At 64.8% G+C, this 17,572-nt stretch overlaps 1 protein-coding gene across 1 annotated transcript in view; it reads left to right on the forward strand.

Annotated features, from left to right (window-relative positions):
• The window catches only part of LOC138747175 (sentrin-specific protease 1-like), a 66,657-nt gene that overhangs the window by 21,291 nt on the left and 27,794 nt on the right, over positions 1-17,572 (forward strand). The window contains 11 exon segments of the mRNA XM_069906162.1: positions 3,961-4,045; positions 4,195-4,208; positions 5,046-5,062; positions 5,571-5,624; positions 5,666-5,724; positions 6,553-6,694; positions 6,935-7,128; positions 10,740-10,779; positions 10,782-10,818; positions 16,085-16,116; positions 16,119-16,168. Coding sequence (XP_069762263.1) covers positions 3,961-4,045; positions 4,195-4,208; positions 5,046-5,062; positions 5,571-5,624; positions 5,666-5,724; positions 6,553-6,694; positions 6,935-7,128; positions 10,740-10,779; positions 10,782-10,818; positions 16,085-16,116; positions 16,119-16,168 — 724 coding nt within the window.

Below are 17,572 nucleotides of genomic sequence, written 5' to 3' on the forward strand. Positions count from 1 at the left end.
CCCCAAGTCCACTAACGGAGCAAAAAAACGTTTGGATCTAAAGGAAATTGAATTTTAAACAAATTTTGATGAAAATTCCTAATTTTAAACCAGAAAGGATGAACTTTATCACAAAACCAAACAATGTAGAAATGTTCCAACACATTATCCACACCTAAAACACAAATCTGAATTACTAAATCCATATTTTTTTCAATTTTTTTGGGGTTAAATATAACTGATCGAAAAGTTATAATTAACCATACTATATCTCACATTAATTAATTTAGTCAACTCATCAGAACACCTATTTTCCCAATCCACCTGACTAATCTCACAACTTAAATCATGCTCCCATTTAATCCTAGATGTATCTAAAATTTTTTAATCATTGTGTCTTGCTTGTATTAATGCAGACATTTCTGATATAAAACCCTTATCTGAAAAATATGAAACCTTAAATTCAAATTTATTTAACTTAGAAATTTTCACTTCTCTTCCAAAATTCTTTCACTAATGCCCTAATTTGATAATAAACAAACAAAGAATTCAAGTAAAGAGAATTCTCTAAAATCCCACATTTCTGTTTAAATGATAAAAATTTTCCTTCTTCAAAACAATCCTGCAATTTTTTTATTCCTTTAATCTACCAATCTTCTAAAACTTATTCAATGAAAAAGGAATTATTTATTTTGATATATTGGGGTTTGAACTGATAAGATAGCTTTTGATCCAATTAATAAATTCCTTTTATAGTCCAAATTTCTAATAAATGTTTCAAAATTGGTACATTATATTTCTGTCGTAAGACAGTATTCCATTTAAATACAAACTGATGGGGACAAGGTTCCAATATCGCAGCCAATTCCACCCTCGCCCAACTAGGAGGGTTCGAAATGTCTAACACACGATTAATAAATCTTAATTGAGCTGCTTCATAATAATTTTAAAAATTAGGTAATTGCAAACCTCCCAAAGCAAACTGCCAGGTCAATTTATGCATTGCTACTCTTGCTAATGTTCATTTCCATAAAAATTCCCGAACTAGATTATTTAAATCTTGAAAAAAGGATTTTGGAAGAGAACAAGTAATCGATTGAAACAAATATTGAATTCGCGGAAAAATATTCATCTTTATACAATTTGCTTGACCTATTAAAGTTGAAGGTAAATCTTTCCATTTAATCAAATCCGCTTTAATCTTTCTCATTAATGGGACATAATTTAAATTATACAATGATTGAAAATTTACATCAATCATTATCCCTAAGTACTTAATTTTATCAGTCCATTGAAATTTACTAATTTGTCTAGATTGATTGTAATTTCCTTCAGAAATTGGTAGCATTTCACTTTTATCCAATTCACTTTATATCCAGATAATTTACCGTATAATTCTAAACAATTGCAAATAAATTAAAGATTGATCCGGCTTGTTAAATATATCGAACATCATCAGCAAATAAATTAATCTTATATTCATCCTGTCTAATACTTAAACCTGTAATATTCTCATTCAGCCTGATAGCCAGAGCTAACAGTTCAATGACAAACGCAAATAGGGCTGGCGACAAAGGTTGGGTGAAGGCATTATATAATAATCCTGCAGCAAGGGTGGTGACAAATGGTCAAACATCTTTCTTTTTTAAATTAACACATTCAACTCGTCCCTTCCCCCTTGCTGCCCTCCAAACACCTCCACCACTATCCCTGCCTCTGCCCCTCCTCTTTGTCAACTCCCTTCTCCATCAACCCCACTCCTCTCCCTCTTCCCCTCACCCTTCTATCACCCTCTCCTCCATGATTCTTGCTCCTCTATTCCCCTCCCCGCCGTCCCCTCCCCTCCCCGCCGTCCCCCTCCCCTCCCCGCCGTCCCCCTCCCCTCCCCGCCGTCCCCCTCCCCTCCCCGCCGTCCCCCTCCCCTCCCCGCCGTCCCCCTCCCCGCCGTCCCCCTCCCCGCCGTCCCCCTCCCCTCCCCGCCGTCCCCCTCCCCTCCCCGCCGTCCCCCTCCCCTCCCCGCCGTCCCCCTCCCCTCCCCGCCGTCCCCCTCCCCCTCCCCGCCGTCCCCCTCCCCTCCCCGCCGTCCCCCTCCCCTCCCCGCCGTCCCCCTCCCCTCCCCGCCGTCCCCCTCCCCTCCCCGCCGTCCCCCCTCCCCTCCCCCGCCGTCCCCCCTCCCCTCCCCGCCGTCCCCCCTCCCCTCCCCGCCGTCCCCCCTCCCCTCCCCCGCCGTCCCCCCTCCCCTCCCCGCCGTCCCCCCCTCCCCTCCCCGCCGTCCCCCTCCCCTCCCCGCCGTCCCCCTCCCCTCCCCGCCGTCCCCCCTCCCCTCCCGCCGTCCCCCCTCCCCTCCCCGCCGTCCCCCCTCCCCTCCCCGCCGTCCCCCCTCCCCTCCCCGCCGTCCCCCCTCCCCTCCCCGCCGTCCCCCCTCCCCTCCCCGCCGTCCCCCCTCCCCTCCCCGCCGTCCCCCCTCCCCTCCCCGCCGTCCCCCCTCCCCTCCCCGCCGTCCCCCTCCCCTCCCCGCCGTCCCCCCTCCCCTCCCCGCCGTCCCCCCTCCCCTCCCCGCCGTCCCCCCTCCCCTCCCCGCCGTCCCCCTCCCCTCCCCGCCGTCCCCCCTCCCCTCCCCGCCGTCCCCCCTCCCCTCCCCGCCGTCCCCCTCCCCTCCCCGCCGTCCCCCCTCCCCTCCCCGCCGTCCCCCCTCCCCGCCGTCCCCCCTCCCCTCCCCGCCGTCCCCCCTCCCCTCCCCGCCGTCCCCCCTCCCCTCCCCGCCGTCCCCCCTCCCCTCCCCGCCGTCCCCCCCTCCCCTCCCCGCCGTCCCCCCTCCCCTCCCCGCCGTCCCCCCTCCCTCCGCCCTCCCTCCCCGCCGTCCCCCCTCCCCTCCCCGCCGTCCCCCCTCCCCTCCCCGCCGTCCCCCCTCCCCTCCCCGCCGTCCCCCCTCCCCTCCCCGCCGTCCCCCCTCCCCTCCCCGCCGTCCCCCCTCCCCTCCCCGCGTCCCCCCTCCCCTCCCGCCGTCCCCCCCTCCCCTCCCCGCCGTCCCCCCTCCACTCCCCGCCGTCCCCCCTCCCCTCCCCGCCGTCCCCCCTCCCCTCCCCGCCGTCCCCCCTCCCCTCCCCGCCGTCCCCCCTCCCCTCCCCGCCGTCCCCCCTCCCCTCCCCGCCGTCCCCCCTCCCCTCCCCGCCGTCCCCCCTCCCCTCCCCGCCGTCCCCCCTCCCCTCCCCGCCGTCCCCCCTCCCCTCCCCGCCGTCCCCCCTCCCCTCCCCGCCGTCCCCCCTCCCCTCCCCGCCGTCCCCCCTCCCCTCCCCGCCGTCCCCCCTCCCCTCCCCGCCGTCCCCCCTCCCCTCCCCGCCGTCCCCCCATCCCCTCCCCGCCGTCCCCCCTCCCTCCCCGCCGTCCCCCCTCCCCTCCCCGCCGTCCCCCCTCCCCTCCCCGCCGTCCCCCCTCCCCTCCCCGCCGTCCCCCCTCCCCTCCCCGCCGTCCCCCCTCCCCTCCCCGCCGTCCCCCCTCCCCTCCCCGCCGTCCCCCCTCCCCATCCCGCCGTCCCCCCTCCCCTCCCCGCCGTCCCCCCTCCCCTCCCCGCCGTCCCCCCTCCCCTCCCCGCCGTCCCCCCTCCCCTCCCCGCCGTCCCCCCTCCCCTCCCCGCCGTCCCCCCCTCCCCTCCCCGCCGTCCCCCCTCCCCTCCCCGCCGTCCCCCCTCCCCTCCCCGCCGTCCCCCCTCCCCTCCCCGCCGTCCCCCCTCCCCTCCCCGCCGTCCCCCCTCCCCTCCCCGCCGTCTCCCTTCTCTTACCTTCATCCATCATTCATCCATCAATCATCCACTTCCCTCTTTCACTCCTCACTGTCACTTCCTCTTCTACACTTTATCCCCTCCCATCCCCCCCATGATGTCCTCCCCTCTTATCACCCTCCTCCCCTTCCATCCTGCATCCCTCGCCCATTTTTTTCCCTGTCCCTTTCATCCCCCCCCCACCCACAACGCTGCTTGATCAGTACCAGTATGTACGATTCCCGGGCCCGGGAGAGACGGCGTCTTATCGAAGAGCAAGAGGCCTTGGCGGAACGTCTCCGAAATCAGGTACACACCCCAGCCACCCCGCACCTGGAGAACCAGGTCTGTAATTCCTGGAAAGAGGTGTTCCATTTGACAGGGACTGGACAGGTTGGTGTTGTGATCCTTGAACTTTGAAGGACATGGGGCTCCAATCCTGAGGGCATCAACAGGAGAGACTTGGAGGGAAGTTTGTGAGTGTGCCAAACGAGGGGACAGAGGGACAGGATCAGGGGCCAGTCCAATAAAACAGGTGGAGGGTTGCATCTTCTCTCAGAGGAAGGGTGGGTCCCTGCCTCTAAGGATGGTGGGGGCCTGATCACTGATGTATTGAAGGTTAAAGTGTATTTGTTACAGTGAAAGGTTCGTCTGTGAGCCTGGTTCATACAGCTGTGTAAACCTCAGAGTTACAAGGAAAAGGGAGATCAATGACCACAAAAGAAAGCCAGTGTGCGAGCACTGAGTGGGGATCATTCAGGAGCCTGATGGGTGTGGGGAGTGAGAGCACTGGGTGGGGCTCATTAAGGAGCTTGATTGCTCAGAGAAGAAGCTGTCGGTTCATGATCTCACACCCAGACGGGAGGAGGGAGAAGGGAGTGTCCGGGGTGTGATGGGTCCTTCAGGATGTTGGCTGCCTTTCCTGGGCGTCGAGAAATGTAGGTGGATTCCATGGAGGGGAGGGGGTTAACGTGGTCGACAGCTCCCATCCGGCGCTGCGATATAAGGCAGAGGTCGTGAAATCTGTGTGGAATTGGGATGAAAGAGGCAGGTGATCAGCAATGGTCACACTGAATGGTGGGGCAAGGACTGATACAAGTGGCCTTACGCCTGTGATCTTGTCTCATGAAGACAGGGTCAGACTGGAAGGGTTGTCCTCGCGCTGGGCAGACAGAACAGGGAAGATTGAGGGGGTCTGATTCAGAGGGGAAGCGTTGTCTCGAATGGAAGAATCAGCAGGTTGGGGTTTGGAAGAGGAGGACGCATTGAACCTTGGCTTATGAGGGGGCTTGACGGTGTGGGTGCTGAGAGAGAGAGCATCCCCTGGTGGAAGGGGTCGGAATTGGGGGAGGAAGGAGGAGTGGGGTGTGGAATAAGGTGCAAGTTCAGAATGGTGGGGGAGGATGAGGATTCTGTCCGTGGGAGTTCGGACATGCTGGAATGCTCTTCTCCCAGGCTGATTGACTGCCCATACTGGAGAGTGAAAGGTGGAGATATGTGAATGGAGAGCACTTTCAAAGCTGGACATGAGGCCCTCCCAGGCCTGTTGCACCAGGACAGGAGATTGTTCAACCACTCTCCGGCCTGTTGCAGCAGGGTAAGAGGCTGTTTAGCCCCTCTCCGGTGTGTTGCACTGGGTCAGGAGGCAGTTCAGCCCCACTCAGGCCTATTGCATTGGGACAGAAGGCCGTTCAGCCCATTTCCAGCCTGTTATACAAGAACAAGGCTGTTCAGGCCCTTACTCTGTGAGGTTAAGTAGGGGTAGCAGCAGGTGTCATGACCTCAGTCTGATTCTCAACAGAGGCTGCAGGAGAAGAGATGCTGTCAGAAGGAGCCAGCAGTCAGCTGCACCTTACAGTTCCCCTCGTGGAGGAGATACCCATTGCAGACATCCCACACAGAGAGCTGGATAAGGGGAGCACAGGATTACTGTGCTGGGTGAGGAGGAGGAGGAGGAGGAGGAGGAACAGTTTCCAGAACTCACAGAGGTACAAGATGCAACTCCAAATATCCTCCACACCGTCTCATCGCACACTTCCAGGGTTAGAAACAGAGTGAAGCTCCTTCCACACTGTCCCATCACACTCTCACGAGGTCAGAAACAGAGTGAAGCTGCCCTACATCGTCCCATCACACACTCTTGGGGACAGACAGAGAGTGAATCTCCCTCCGCACCATCCCATCACACACTCCCGGGTCAGACACAGAGTGAAGCTCCCTCCACAGCATCCCATCACACATTCCCAGGGTCATCAGACAGAGTGAAGCTCCTTCCATACCATCCCATCACACGTTCCTTGGGTCAGACAGAGTAAAACTCCTTCCACACTGTCCCATCACACACTCCTGGGGTCAGACACAGAGAGAATCTCCCTGCACACTGTCCCATCACACACTCCTGGGGTCAGACACAGAGTGAAACTCTCTCCATACCTTCCCATCACTCACTCCCAGCGTCAGATACAGAGTGAAGCTCCCTCCACACTGTCCCATCATTCACTCCCAGCGTCAGATACAGAGTGAAGCTCCCTCCACACTGTCCCATCACACACTCCTGGGGTCAGACACAGAGAGAATCTCTCTGCACACTGTCCCATCACACACTCCTGGGGTCAGACACAGAGTGAAACTCTCTCCATACCTTCCCATCACACACACCCGGGATCAGACACAGAGTGAAGCTCAATCAACACTGTCCATCACACACTTCCTTGTACTGAAGCTTCCTCCACGCTTAAGTTGGGCTGATCAGTGGTAGGATGGGGTCTCCCTGCTGAACAGCACCCACTGTGAGTGCATCTATGTATGTGCTGCAGGAGATGCAGGATGAGGTGTACCGAGCATTTCGGCCGGGAAATCCTGACGAGGTTCTCAGCGAGGGGTTCCGTCTGACCATCACACGGAAAGACATCCATACACTCAGCCACCTTAACTGGCTCAATGATGAGGTACTAACCTCCCTGGGGGGGTGGGTGGGGTGGGGGGATAGTGTAGGGGTGGCAGTGATTGGTGCCTGGGAAGACTGGGAAAGGAGGTGGGTTGGCAAAGAACAGTGAACAGCAAGGTGGGGGGGGGGGCTCGCAGTGGGGGGGCCAGAATCCCGCGGGGGGGGGGGGGCAGGTGGCCACTCTGTGAAGTGGGGGCGAGAGGTTGACGCTGAGTCACATCTGATTCCTCTGCCAGGTCATCAACTTCTACACTACATGAACCTGTTGGTGGAGCGGAGCAAGTCAGCCTCCCTGCCCACGCTGCACGCCTTCAACACCTTCTTCTATCCGAAGGTGAAGAGCGATGGTTACCAGGCTGTCAAACGCTGGACTAAGAAGGTGGACATCTTTGCCAGGGACCTGCTGCTCGTACCTGTCCACTTGGGTGTCCACTGGTGCCTGGCTGTGAGTGACCCCAACCCAGTGTGACCCCACCCCCCCACAACTCAGCCTGTTCTTCCTGGCCCCAACCCGACCCCAGTCTGACCCATCTAACCCTGACCTCCCCCACTCCAACCCATCTCCCCCACTCCAACCCATCTCCCCCACTCCAACCCACCTCCCCCACTCCAACCCACCTCCCCCACTCCAACCCACCTCCCCCCACTCCAACCCACCTCCCCCCACTCCAACCCCACCTCCCCCACTCCAACCCACCTCCCCCACTCCAACCCACCTCCCCCACTCCAACCCACCTCCCCCACTCCCAACCCACCTCCCCCACTCCAACCCACCTCCCCCACTCCAACCCACCTCCCCCACTCCAACCCCACCTCCCCCACTCCAACCCACCTCCCCCACTCCCAACCCACCTCCCCCCACTCCAACCCACCTCCCCCACTCCAACCCACCTCCCCCACTCCAACCCACCTCCCCCACTCCAACCCACCTCCCCCACTCCAACCCACCTCCCCCACTCCAACCCACCTCCCCCACTCCAACCCACCTCCCCCACTCCAACCCACCTCCCCCACTCCAACCCACCTCCCCCACTCCAACCCACCTCCCCCACTCCAACCCACCTCCCCCACTCCAACCCACCTCCCCCACTCCAACCCACCTCCCCCACTCCAACCCACCTCCCCCACTCCAACCCCACCTCCCCCACTCCAACCCACCTCCCCCACTCCAACCCACCTCCCCACTCCAACCCACCTCCCCCACTCCAACCCACCTCCCCCACTCCAACCCACCTCCCCCACTCCAACCCACCTCCCCCACTCCAACCCACCTCCCCCACTCCAACCCACCTCCCCCACTCCAACCCACCTCCCCCACTCCAACCCACCTCCCCCACTCCAACCCACCTCCCCCACTCCAACCCACCTCCCCCACTCCAACCCACCTCCCCCACTCCAACCCACCTCCCCCACTCCAACCCACCTCCCCCACTCCAACCCACCTCCCCCACTCCAACCCACCTCCCCCACTCCAACCCACCTCCCCCACTCCAACCCACCTCCCCCACTCCAACCCACCTCCCCCACTCCAACCCCACCTCCCCCACTCCAACCCACCTCCCCCACTCCAACCCACCTCCCCCACTCCAACCCACCTCCCCCACTCCAACCCACCTCCCCCACTCCAACCCACCTCCCCCACTCCAACCCACCTCCCCCACTCCAACCCCTCCCCTGACCTCCCCCACTCCAACCCACCTCCCCCTGACCTCCCCCACTCCAACCCACCTCCCCCTGACCTCCCCCACTCCAACCCACCTCCCCCTGACCTCCCCCACTCCAACCCACCTCCCCCTGACCTCCCCCACTCCAACCCACCTCCCCCTGACCTCCCCCACTCCAACCCACCTCCCCCTGACCTCCCCCACTCCAACCCACCTCCCCCTGACCTCCCCCACTCCAACCCACCTCCCCCTGACCTCCCCCCACTCCAACCCACCTCCCCCTGACCTCCCCCACTCCAACCACCTCCCCCTGACCTCCCCCACTCCAACCCACCTCCCCCTGACCTCCCCACTCCAACCCACCTCCCCCTGACCTCCCCCACTCCAACCCACCTCCCCCTGACCTCCCCACTCCAACCCACCTCCCCCTGACCTCCCCCACTCCAACCCACCTCCCCCTGACCTCCCCCACTCCAACCCACCTCCCCCTGACCTCCCCCACTCCAACCCACCTCCCCCTGACCTCCCCCACTCCAACCCACCTCCCCCTGACCTCCCCACTCCAACCCACCTCCCCTGACCTCCCCACTCAACCCACCTCCCCCTGACCTCCCCCACTCCAACCCACCTCCCCCTGACCTCCCCCACTCCAACCCACCTCCCCTGACCCTCCCCCACTCCAACCCACCTCCCCCTGACCTCCCCCACTCCAACCCACCTCCCCTGACCTCCCCCACTCCAACCCACCTCCCCCTGACCTCCCCCACTCCAACCCACCTCCCCCTGACCTCCCCCACTCCAACCCACCTCCCCTGACCTCCCCCACTCCAACCCACCTCCCCCTGACCTCCCCCACTCCAACCCACCTCCCCCTGACCTCCCCCACTCCAACCCACCTCCCCCCTGACCTCCCCCACTCCAACCCACCTCCCCCTGACCTCCCCCACTCCAACCCACCTCCCCCTGACCTCCCCCACTCCAACCCACCTCCCCCTGACCTCCCCCACTCCAACCCACCTCCCCCTGACCTCCCCCACTCCAACCCACCTCCCCCTGACCTCCCCCACTCCAACCCACCTCCCCTGACCTCCCCACTCCAACCCACCTCCCCCTGACCTCCCCCACTCCAACCCACCTCCCCCTGACCTCCCCCACTCCAACCCACCTCCCCCTGACCTCCCCCACTCCAACCCACCTCCCCCTGACCTCCCCCACTCCAACCCACCTCCCCTGACCTCCCCCACTCCAACCCACCTCCCCTGACCTCCCCCACTCCAACCCACCTCCCCCTGACCTCCCCCACTCCAACCCACCTCCCCCTGACCTCCCCCACTCCAACCCACCTCCCCCTGACCTCCCCCACTCCAACCCACCTCCCCCTGACCTCCCCCACTCCAACCCACCTCCCCCTGACCTCCCCCACTCCAACCCACCTCCCCCTGACCTCCCCCACTCCAACCCACCTCCCCCTGACCTCCCCCACTCCAACCCACCTCCCCCTGACCTCCCCCACTCCAACCCACCTCCCCTGACCTCCCCCACTCCAACCCACCTCTCCCTGACCTCCCCCACTCCAACCCACTCCCCCTGACCTCCCCCACTCCAACCCACCTCCCCCTGACCTCCCCCACTCCAACCCCCTCCCCTGACCTCCCCACTCCAACCCACCTCCCCCTGACCTCCCCCACTCCAACCCACCTCCCCCCTGACCTCCCCCACTCCAACCCACCTCCCCCTGACCTCCCCCACTCCAACCCACCTCCCCCACTCCAACCCACCTCCCCCTGACCTCCCCACTCCAACCCACCTCCCCCTGACCTCCCCCACTCCAACCCACCTCCCCTGACCTCCCCCACTCCAACCCACCTCCCCCTGACCTCCCCCACTCCAACCCACCTCCCCCTGACCTCCCCCACTCCAACCCACCTCCCCTGACCTCCCCCACTCCAACCCACCTCCCCTGACCTCCCCCTCTCCAACCCACCTCCCCCTGACCTCACCCACTCCAACCCACCTCCCCCTGACCTCCCCCACTCCAACCCACCTCCCCTGACCTCCCCCACTCCAACCCACCTCCCCCCTGACCTCCCCCACTCCAACCCACCTCCCCCTGACCTCCCCCACTCCAACCCACCTCCCCCTGACCTCCCCCACTCCAGATCTCCCCCACCCCTGACCTCCCCCACTCCAGATCTCCCCCCCCCCCCCACCAAGTGCTCAGTGGAAGCTCCCTGTCCCTGTCCCTGTCCCTGTCCCTGTCCCTGTCCCTGTCCCTGTCCCTGTCCCTGTCCCTGTCCCTGTCCTGTCCCTGTCCCTGTCCCTGTCCCCTGTCCCTGTCCCTGTCCTGTCCTGTCCCTGTTCTCTGACCAACATGTGTGCCCTTGACATGCAGGTTGTTGACTTCAGGAGAAGGACCATCTCCTACTACGATTCGATGGAGGGAGCAATGATGAGGCCTGCAGGATATTGCTGTGAGTGTTGGGGCGGGGGGGGGGTATAGAATGTAGAGTGAGTGGGGCATCTGGGTGCGTTGTGGGGTCTGGGACAGAGGGACAGGGTCTCTCTGTTTGACTTCTTTTCATTTCTCACCCTGTCTAAATTTCATCTCCTCCCCTGCCTGATGCCCCCCTCCCCTGCCTGACGCCCCCCTCCCCTGCCTGACGCCCCCTCCCCTGCCTGACGCCCCCCTCCCCTGCCTGACGCCCCCCCTCCCCTGCCTGACGCCCCCCCTCCCCTGCCTGACGCCCCCCTCCCCTGCCTGACGCCCCCCTCCCTGCCTGACGCCCCCCTCCCCTGCCTGACGCCCCCCCTCCCCTGCCTGACGCCCCCCTCCCCTGCCTGACGCCCCCCTCCCCTGCCTGACGCCCCCCTCCCCTGCCTGACGCCCCCCTCCCCTGCCTGACGCCCCCCTCCCCTGCCTGACGCCCCCCTCCCTGCCTGACGCCCCCCTCCCCTGCCTGACGCCCCCCTCCCCTGCCTGACGCCCCCCTCCCCTGCCTGACGCCCCCCTCCCCTGCCTGACCGCCCCCCTCCCCTGCCTGACGCCCCCCTCCCCTGCCTGACGCCCCCCTCCCCTGCCTGACGCCCCCCCTCCCCTGCCTGACGCCCCCCTCCCCTGCCTGACGCCCCCCTCCCCTGCCTGACGCCCCCCTCCCTGCCTGACGCCCCCCTCCCCTGCCTGACGCCCCCCTCCCTGCCTGACGCCCCCCTCCCCTGCCTGACGCCCCCCTCCCCTGCCTGACGCCCCCCTCCCCTGCCTGACGCCCCCCTCCCTGCCTGACGCCCCCCTCCCCTGCCTGACGCCCCCCTCCCCTGCCTGACGCCCCCTCCCCTGCCTGACGCCCCCCTCCCCTGCCTGACGCCCCCCTCCCCTGCCTGACGCCCCCCTCCCCTGCCTGACGCCCCCCTCCCCTGCCTGACGCCCCCCTCCCCTGCCTGACGCCCCCCTCCCCTGCCTGACGCCCCCCTCCCCCTGCCTGACGCCCCCTCCCCTGCCTGACGCCCCCCTCCCCTGCCTGACGCCCCCCTCCCCTGCCTGACGCCCCCCTCCCCTGCCTGACGCCCCCCTCCCCTGCCTGACGCCCCCCTCCCCTGCCTGACGCCCCCCTCCCCTGCCTGACGCCCCCCTCCCTGCCTGACGCCCCCCTCCCCTGCCTGACGCCCCCCTCCCCTGCCTGACGCCCCCCTCCCCTGCCTGACGCCCCCCTCCCCTGCCTGACGCCCCCCCCTCCCCTGCCTGACGCCCCCCTCCCCTGCCTGACGCCCCCTCCCCTGCCTGACGCCCCCCTCCCCCTGCCTGACGCCCCCCTCCCCTGCCTGACCCCCCTCCCCTGCCCCCCCTCCCTGCCTGACGCCCCCCTCCCCTGCCTGACGCCCCCCTCCCCTGCCTGACGCCCCCCTCCCCTGCCTGACGCCCCCCTCCCCTGCCTGACGCCCCCCTCCCCTGCCTGACGCCCCCCTCCCCTGCCTGACGCCCCCCTCCCCTGCCTGACGCCCCCCTCCCCTGCCTGACGCCCCCCCTCCCCTGCCTGACGCCCCCCTCCCCTGCCTGACGCCCCCTCCCCTGCCTGACGCCCCCCTCCCCTGCCTGACGCCCCCCTCCCCTGCCTGACGCCCCCCTCCCCTGCCTGACGCCCCCTCCCCTGCCTGACGCCCCCCTCCCCTGCCTGACGCCCCCCTCCCCTGCCTGACGCCCCCTCCCCTGCTGACGCCCCCCTCCCCTGCCTGACGCCCCCCTCCCCTGCCTGACGCCCCCTCCCTGCCTGACGCCCCCTCCCCTGCCTGACCCCCCCCTCCCCTGCCTGACCCCCCCTCCCCTGCCTGACCCCCCCTCCCCTGCCTGACCCCCCCCTCCCCTGCCTGACCCCCCCTCCCCTGCCTGACCCCCCCTCCCCTGCCTGACCCCCCCCTCCCCTGCCTGACCCCCCCCTCCCTGCCTGACCCCCCCTCCCCTGCCTGACCCCCCCTCCCCTGCCTGACCCCCCCTCCCCTGCCTGACCCCCCTCCCTGCCTGACCCCCCCTCCCCTGCCTGACCCCCCCTCCCCTGCCTGACCCCCCCTCCCCTGCCTGACCCCCCCTCCCCTGCCTGACCCCCCCTCCCCTGCCTGACCCCCCCTCCCCTGCCTGACCCCCCCCTCCCCTGCCTGACCCCCCCTCCCCTGCCTGACCCCCCTCCCCTGCCTGACCCCCCCTCCCTGCCTGACCCCCCCTCCCCTGCCTGACCCCCCCCTCCCCTGCCTGACCCCCCCTCCCTGCCTGACCCCCCCTCCCCTGCCTGACCCCCCCTCCCCTGCTGACCCCCCCTCCCCTGCCTGACCCCCCCTCCCCTGCCTGACCCCCCCTCCCCTGCCTGACCCCCCCTCCCCTGCCTGACCCCCCCTCCCCTGCCTGACCCCCCCCCCTGCCTGACCCCCCCTCCCCTGCCTGACCCCCCTCCCCTGCCTGACCCCCCCTCCCCTGCCTGACCCCCCCTCCCTGCCTGACCCCCCCTCCCCTGCCTGACCCCCCCTCCCCTGCCTGACCCCCCCTCCCCTGCCTGACCCCCCCTCCCCTGCTGACCCCCCCTCCCCTGCCTGACCCCCCCTCCCCTGCCTGACCCCCCCTCCCCTGCCTGACCCCCCCTCCCCTGCCTGACCCCCCCTCCCCTGCCTGACCCCCCCTCCCCTGCCTGACCCCCCCCTCCCCTGCCTGACCCCCCCTCCCCTGCCTGACCCCCCCTCCCCTGCCTGACCCCCCCTCCCCTGCCTGACCCCCCCCTCCCCTGCCTGACCCCCCCTCCCCTGCCTGACCCCCCCTCCCCTGCCTGACCCCCCCTCCCCTGCCTGACCCCCCCTCCCCTGCCTGACCCCCCTCCCCTGCCTGACCCCCCCTCCCCTGCCTGACCCCCCCTCCCCTGCCTGACCCCCCCTCCCCTGCCTGACCCCCCCTCCCCTGCCTGACCCCCCCTCCCCTGCCTGACCCCCCCCTCCCCTGCCTGACCCCCCTCCCTGCCTGACCCCCCCTCCCCTGCCTGACCCCCCCTCCCCCCTGCCTGACCCCCCCCTCCCCTGCCTGACCCCCCCTCCCCTGCCTGACCCCCCCTCCCCTGCCTGACCCCCCCTCCCCTGCCTGACCCCCCCTCCCCTGCCTGACCCCCCCTCCCCTGCCTGACCCCCCCTCCCCTGCCTGACCCCCCCTCCCCTGCCTGACCCCCCCTCCCCTGCCTGACCCCCCCTCCCCTGCCTGACCCCCCCTCCCCTGCCTGACCCCCCCTCCCCTGCCTGACCCCCCCTCCCCTGCCTGACCCCCCCTCCCCTGCCTGACCCCCCCTCCCCTGCCTGACCCCCCCTCCCCTGCCTGACCCCCCCCTCCCCTGCCTGACCCCCCCCTCCCCTGCCTGACCCCCCCTCCCTGCCTGACCCCCCCTCCCCTGCCTGACCCCCCCTCCCCTGCCTGACCCCCCCTCTCTGCCTGACCCCCCCTCTCTGCCTGACCCCCCCTCTTCTGCCTGACCCCCCCTCTTCTGCCTGACCCCCCCTCTTCTGCCTGACCCCCCCTCTTCTGCCTGACCCCCCCTCTTCTGCCTGACCCCCCCCTCCCTCTCTGCCTGACCCCCCCTCTTCTGCCTGACCCCCCCTCTTCTGCCTGACCCCCCTCCCCTGCCTGACCCCCCCTCCCCTGCCTGACCCCCCCCTCCCCTGCCTGACCCCCCCCTCCCCTGCCTGACCCCCCCCTCCCTGCCTGACCCCCCCCTCCCTGCCTGACCCCCCCCTCCCCTGCCTGACCCCCCCCTCCCCTGCCTGACCCCCCCTCCCTGCCTGACCCCCCCTCCCCTGCCTGACCCCCCCTCCCCTGCCTGACCCCCCCTCCCCTGCCTGACCCCCCCTCCCCTGCCTGACCCCCCCTCCCCTGCCTGACCCCCTCCCCTGCCTGACCCCCCCTCCCCTGCCTGACCCCCCCCCTCCCCCTGCCTGACCCCCCCTCCCCTGCCTGACCCCCCCTCCCCTGCCTGACCCCCCCTCCCCTGCCTGACCCCCCCTCCCCTGCCTGACCCCCCCTCCCCTGCCTGACCCCCCTCCCCTGCCTGACCCCCCCTCCCCTGCCTGACCCCCCCTCCCCTGCCTGACCCCCCCTCCCCTGCCTGACCCCCCCTCCCCTGCCTGACCCCCCCTCCCCTGCCTGACCCCCCCTCCCCTGCCTGACCCCCCCCTCCCCTGCCTGACCCCCCCTCCCCTGCCTGACCCCCCCTCCCCTGCCTGACCCCCCCCTCCCCTGCCTGACCCCCCCTCCCCTGCCTGACCCCCCCTCCCCTGCCTGACCCCCCCTCCCCTGCCTGACCCCCCCTCCCCTGCCTGACCCCCCCTCCCTGCCTGACCCCCCCTCCCCTGCCTGACCCCCCCTCCCCTGCCTGACCCCCCCTCCCCTGCCTGACCCCCCCTCCCCTGCCTGACCCCCCCTCCCCTGCCTGACCCCCCCCTCCCCTGCCTGACCCCCCCTCCCCTGCCTAGACCCCCCCCATCCCCTGCCTGACCCCCCCTCCCCTGCCTGACCCCCCCCTCCCCTGCCTGACCCCCCCCTCCCCTGCCTGACCCCCCCTCCCCTGCCTGACCCCCCCTCCCCTGCCTGACCCCCCCTCCCCTGCCTGACCCCCCCCTCCCCTGCCTGACCCCCCCTCCCCTGCCTGACCCCCCCTCCCCTGCCTGACCCCCCCTCCCCTGCCTGACCCCCCCTCCCCTGCCTGACCCCCCCTCCCCTGCCTGACCCCCCCCTCCCCTGCCTGACCCCCCCTCCCCTGCCTGACCCCCCCCTCCCCTGCCTGACCCCCCCTCCCCTGCCTGACCCCCCCCTCCCCTGCCTGACCCCCCCTCCCCTGCCTGACCCCCCCTCCCTGCCTGACCCCCCCTCCCCTGCCTGACCCCCCCTCCCCTGCCTGACCCCCCCTCCCCTGCCTGACCCCCCCCCTCCCCTGCCTGAACCCCCCTCCCCTGCCTGACCCCCCTCCCCTGCCTGACCCCCCCCTCCCCTGCCTGACCCCCCCTCCCCTGCCTGACCCCCCCTCCCTGCCTGACCCCCCCTCCCCTGCCTGACCCCCCCTCCCCTGCCTGACCCCCCCTCCCCTGCCTGACCCCCCCTCCCCTGCCTGACCCCCCCCTCCCCTGCCTGACCCCCCCCTCCCCTGCCTGACCCCCCCTCCCCTGCCTGGTCTCTCCCTAACTGACACCTCCCCCCACCATCTATCTCCTCCTGTCTTCCCACAGTCATTACCTGAAAGAGGAGAGCCGAGACAAGAGGAAGTGGAGCTCGACATCAGTGGCTGGGTGCTGGGCAGTAAGCGCAGCCAGGTATGTAGGAGACAGTACTCGGGTGGGCGGCTTGCATGCTGGTTCAGAGAATGTGTGTCTTCAGAAAGGGAAAGACCACTAAGGCTCGTCGTCAGCATGATTGATATGGGAAATCATCTCACAAACATGACTGAGTTCGTTGAAGAGGTGAACAGGAGAAACAATGCGGCAGGGTAGCAGATGCCTACATGGACCCGAGCAAGGCCTTGCACTGGGCTGGACGGTCAGATCCCAGGGATCCAGAATAAGCCAGAAGTGGTCCAACAGAAGGTGACAGAGGCTGGGAGTGGAGGGATGATACTCAGATTGAAGCCCTGTGACCAAGGACGTGCTGTAGAGGTCAGTGCTGGTCCACGTTGTTTGTCGTTTGTATTAACGACCAGGATGACAATGTCGATAGCACGGTGAGTGAGTTAGTAGCAGCAAAATTGTGGTCCATTGAACAGTGAGGGAGGCTCTCTGAGATCACCACAGGAGCAAGATAAGCTGGGGAAGTGGGCCAAAGTACGGCAGATGTAGTTTAACTCAGACAAGTGTGAGATGTTGCACTTTGGGAGGTTAATCCAGACCAGGACTGACACGGTGAACGGTGGGGAGTGTTGTAGAACAGAGGACATCTCAGGGTACGGGGACTGACACGGTGAACGGTGGGGAGTGTTGTAGAACAGAGACACCTCGGGCTATTATTCCCTGAGATGGGGACACAGGGAGATGGGGGTGAAGGTGGTGTTTGCCACACTTGCCTTCATCGTTCAGGACAGGAGGAAGGACATCCATTTGCTACAGTACATAACATTGGCGAGGCCACACTTAGACTATTAGAACCTTAAGAACAGGCCATTTGACCTTTCTAGTCTGTGCCGAAACATCTTTCCGCTAGCCCCACTGACCTGCACCCAGTCCATGACCCTTCAGACTACTCCATCCATGTATCTATCCAATTTATTCTTAAAACATAAGAGTGAGCAGATGGCAACTAAAATGGATCTTGGCATTTGCTGCGGTTGTGGTTTCGGGGCTAAAGTTCTATGTGCCCTCTCTATTTCCATTTCTTCCTGTAATTCTGGTCTTTCCAGGACCCTGGGGATCCAATCTTTTATAAATTCTCTCATATTCTTGCCTTCTTCATCTTCCTTAAGGCCCACTATCTTTATATTATTTCTTCTATTATAGTTTTTTATCATATCTATCTTCTGAGCTAACAGCTCCTGTGCTTCTTTAGCTTTTTTATTAGATTCTTCTAATTTCTTTTTTAAGTCTTTTACTTCCATATCTACAAATGTTTCTCGTTTTTTCCATATTTTCCACTCTTTTTGGCCAATTCTGATATGGCCACTTCCATTTTATTAATTCTTCTGCATTCTTAATTCTTCTTTTTATCTCATCAAATTCTTGTAATTGCCA

The sequence above is a fragment of the Narcine bancroftii genome, chromosome 12, assembly GCF_036971445.1.
Source record: "Narcine bancroftii isolate sNarBan1 chromosome 12, sNarBan1.hap1, whole genome shotgun sequence".
In the NCBI taxonomy this organism is placed as follows: domain Eukaryota; kingdom Metazoa; phylum Chordata; class Chondrichthyes; order Torpediniformes; family Narcinidae; genus Narcine; species Narcine bancroftii.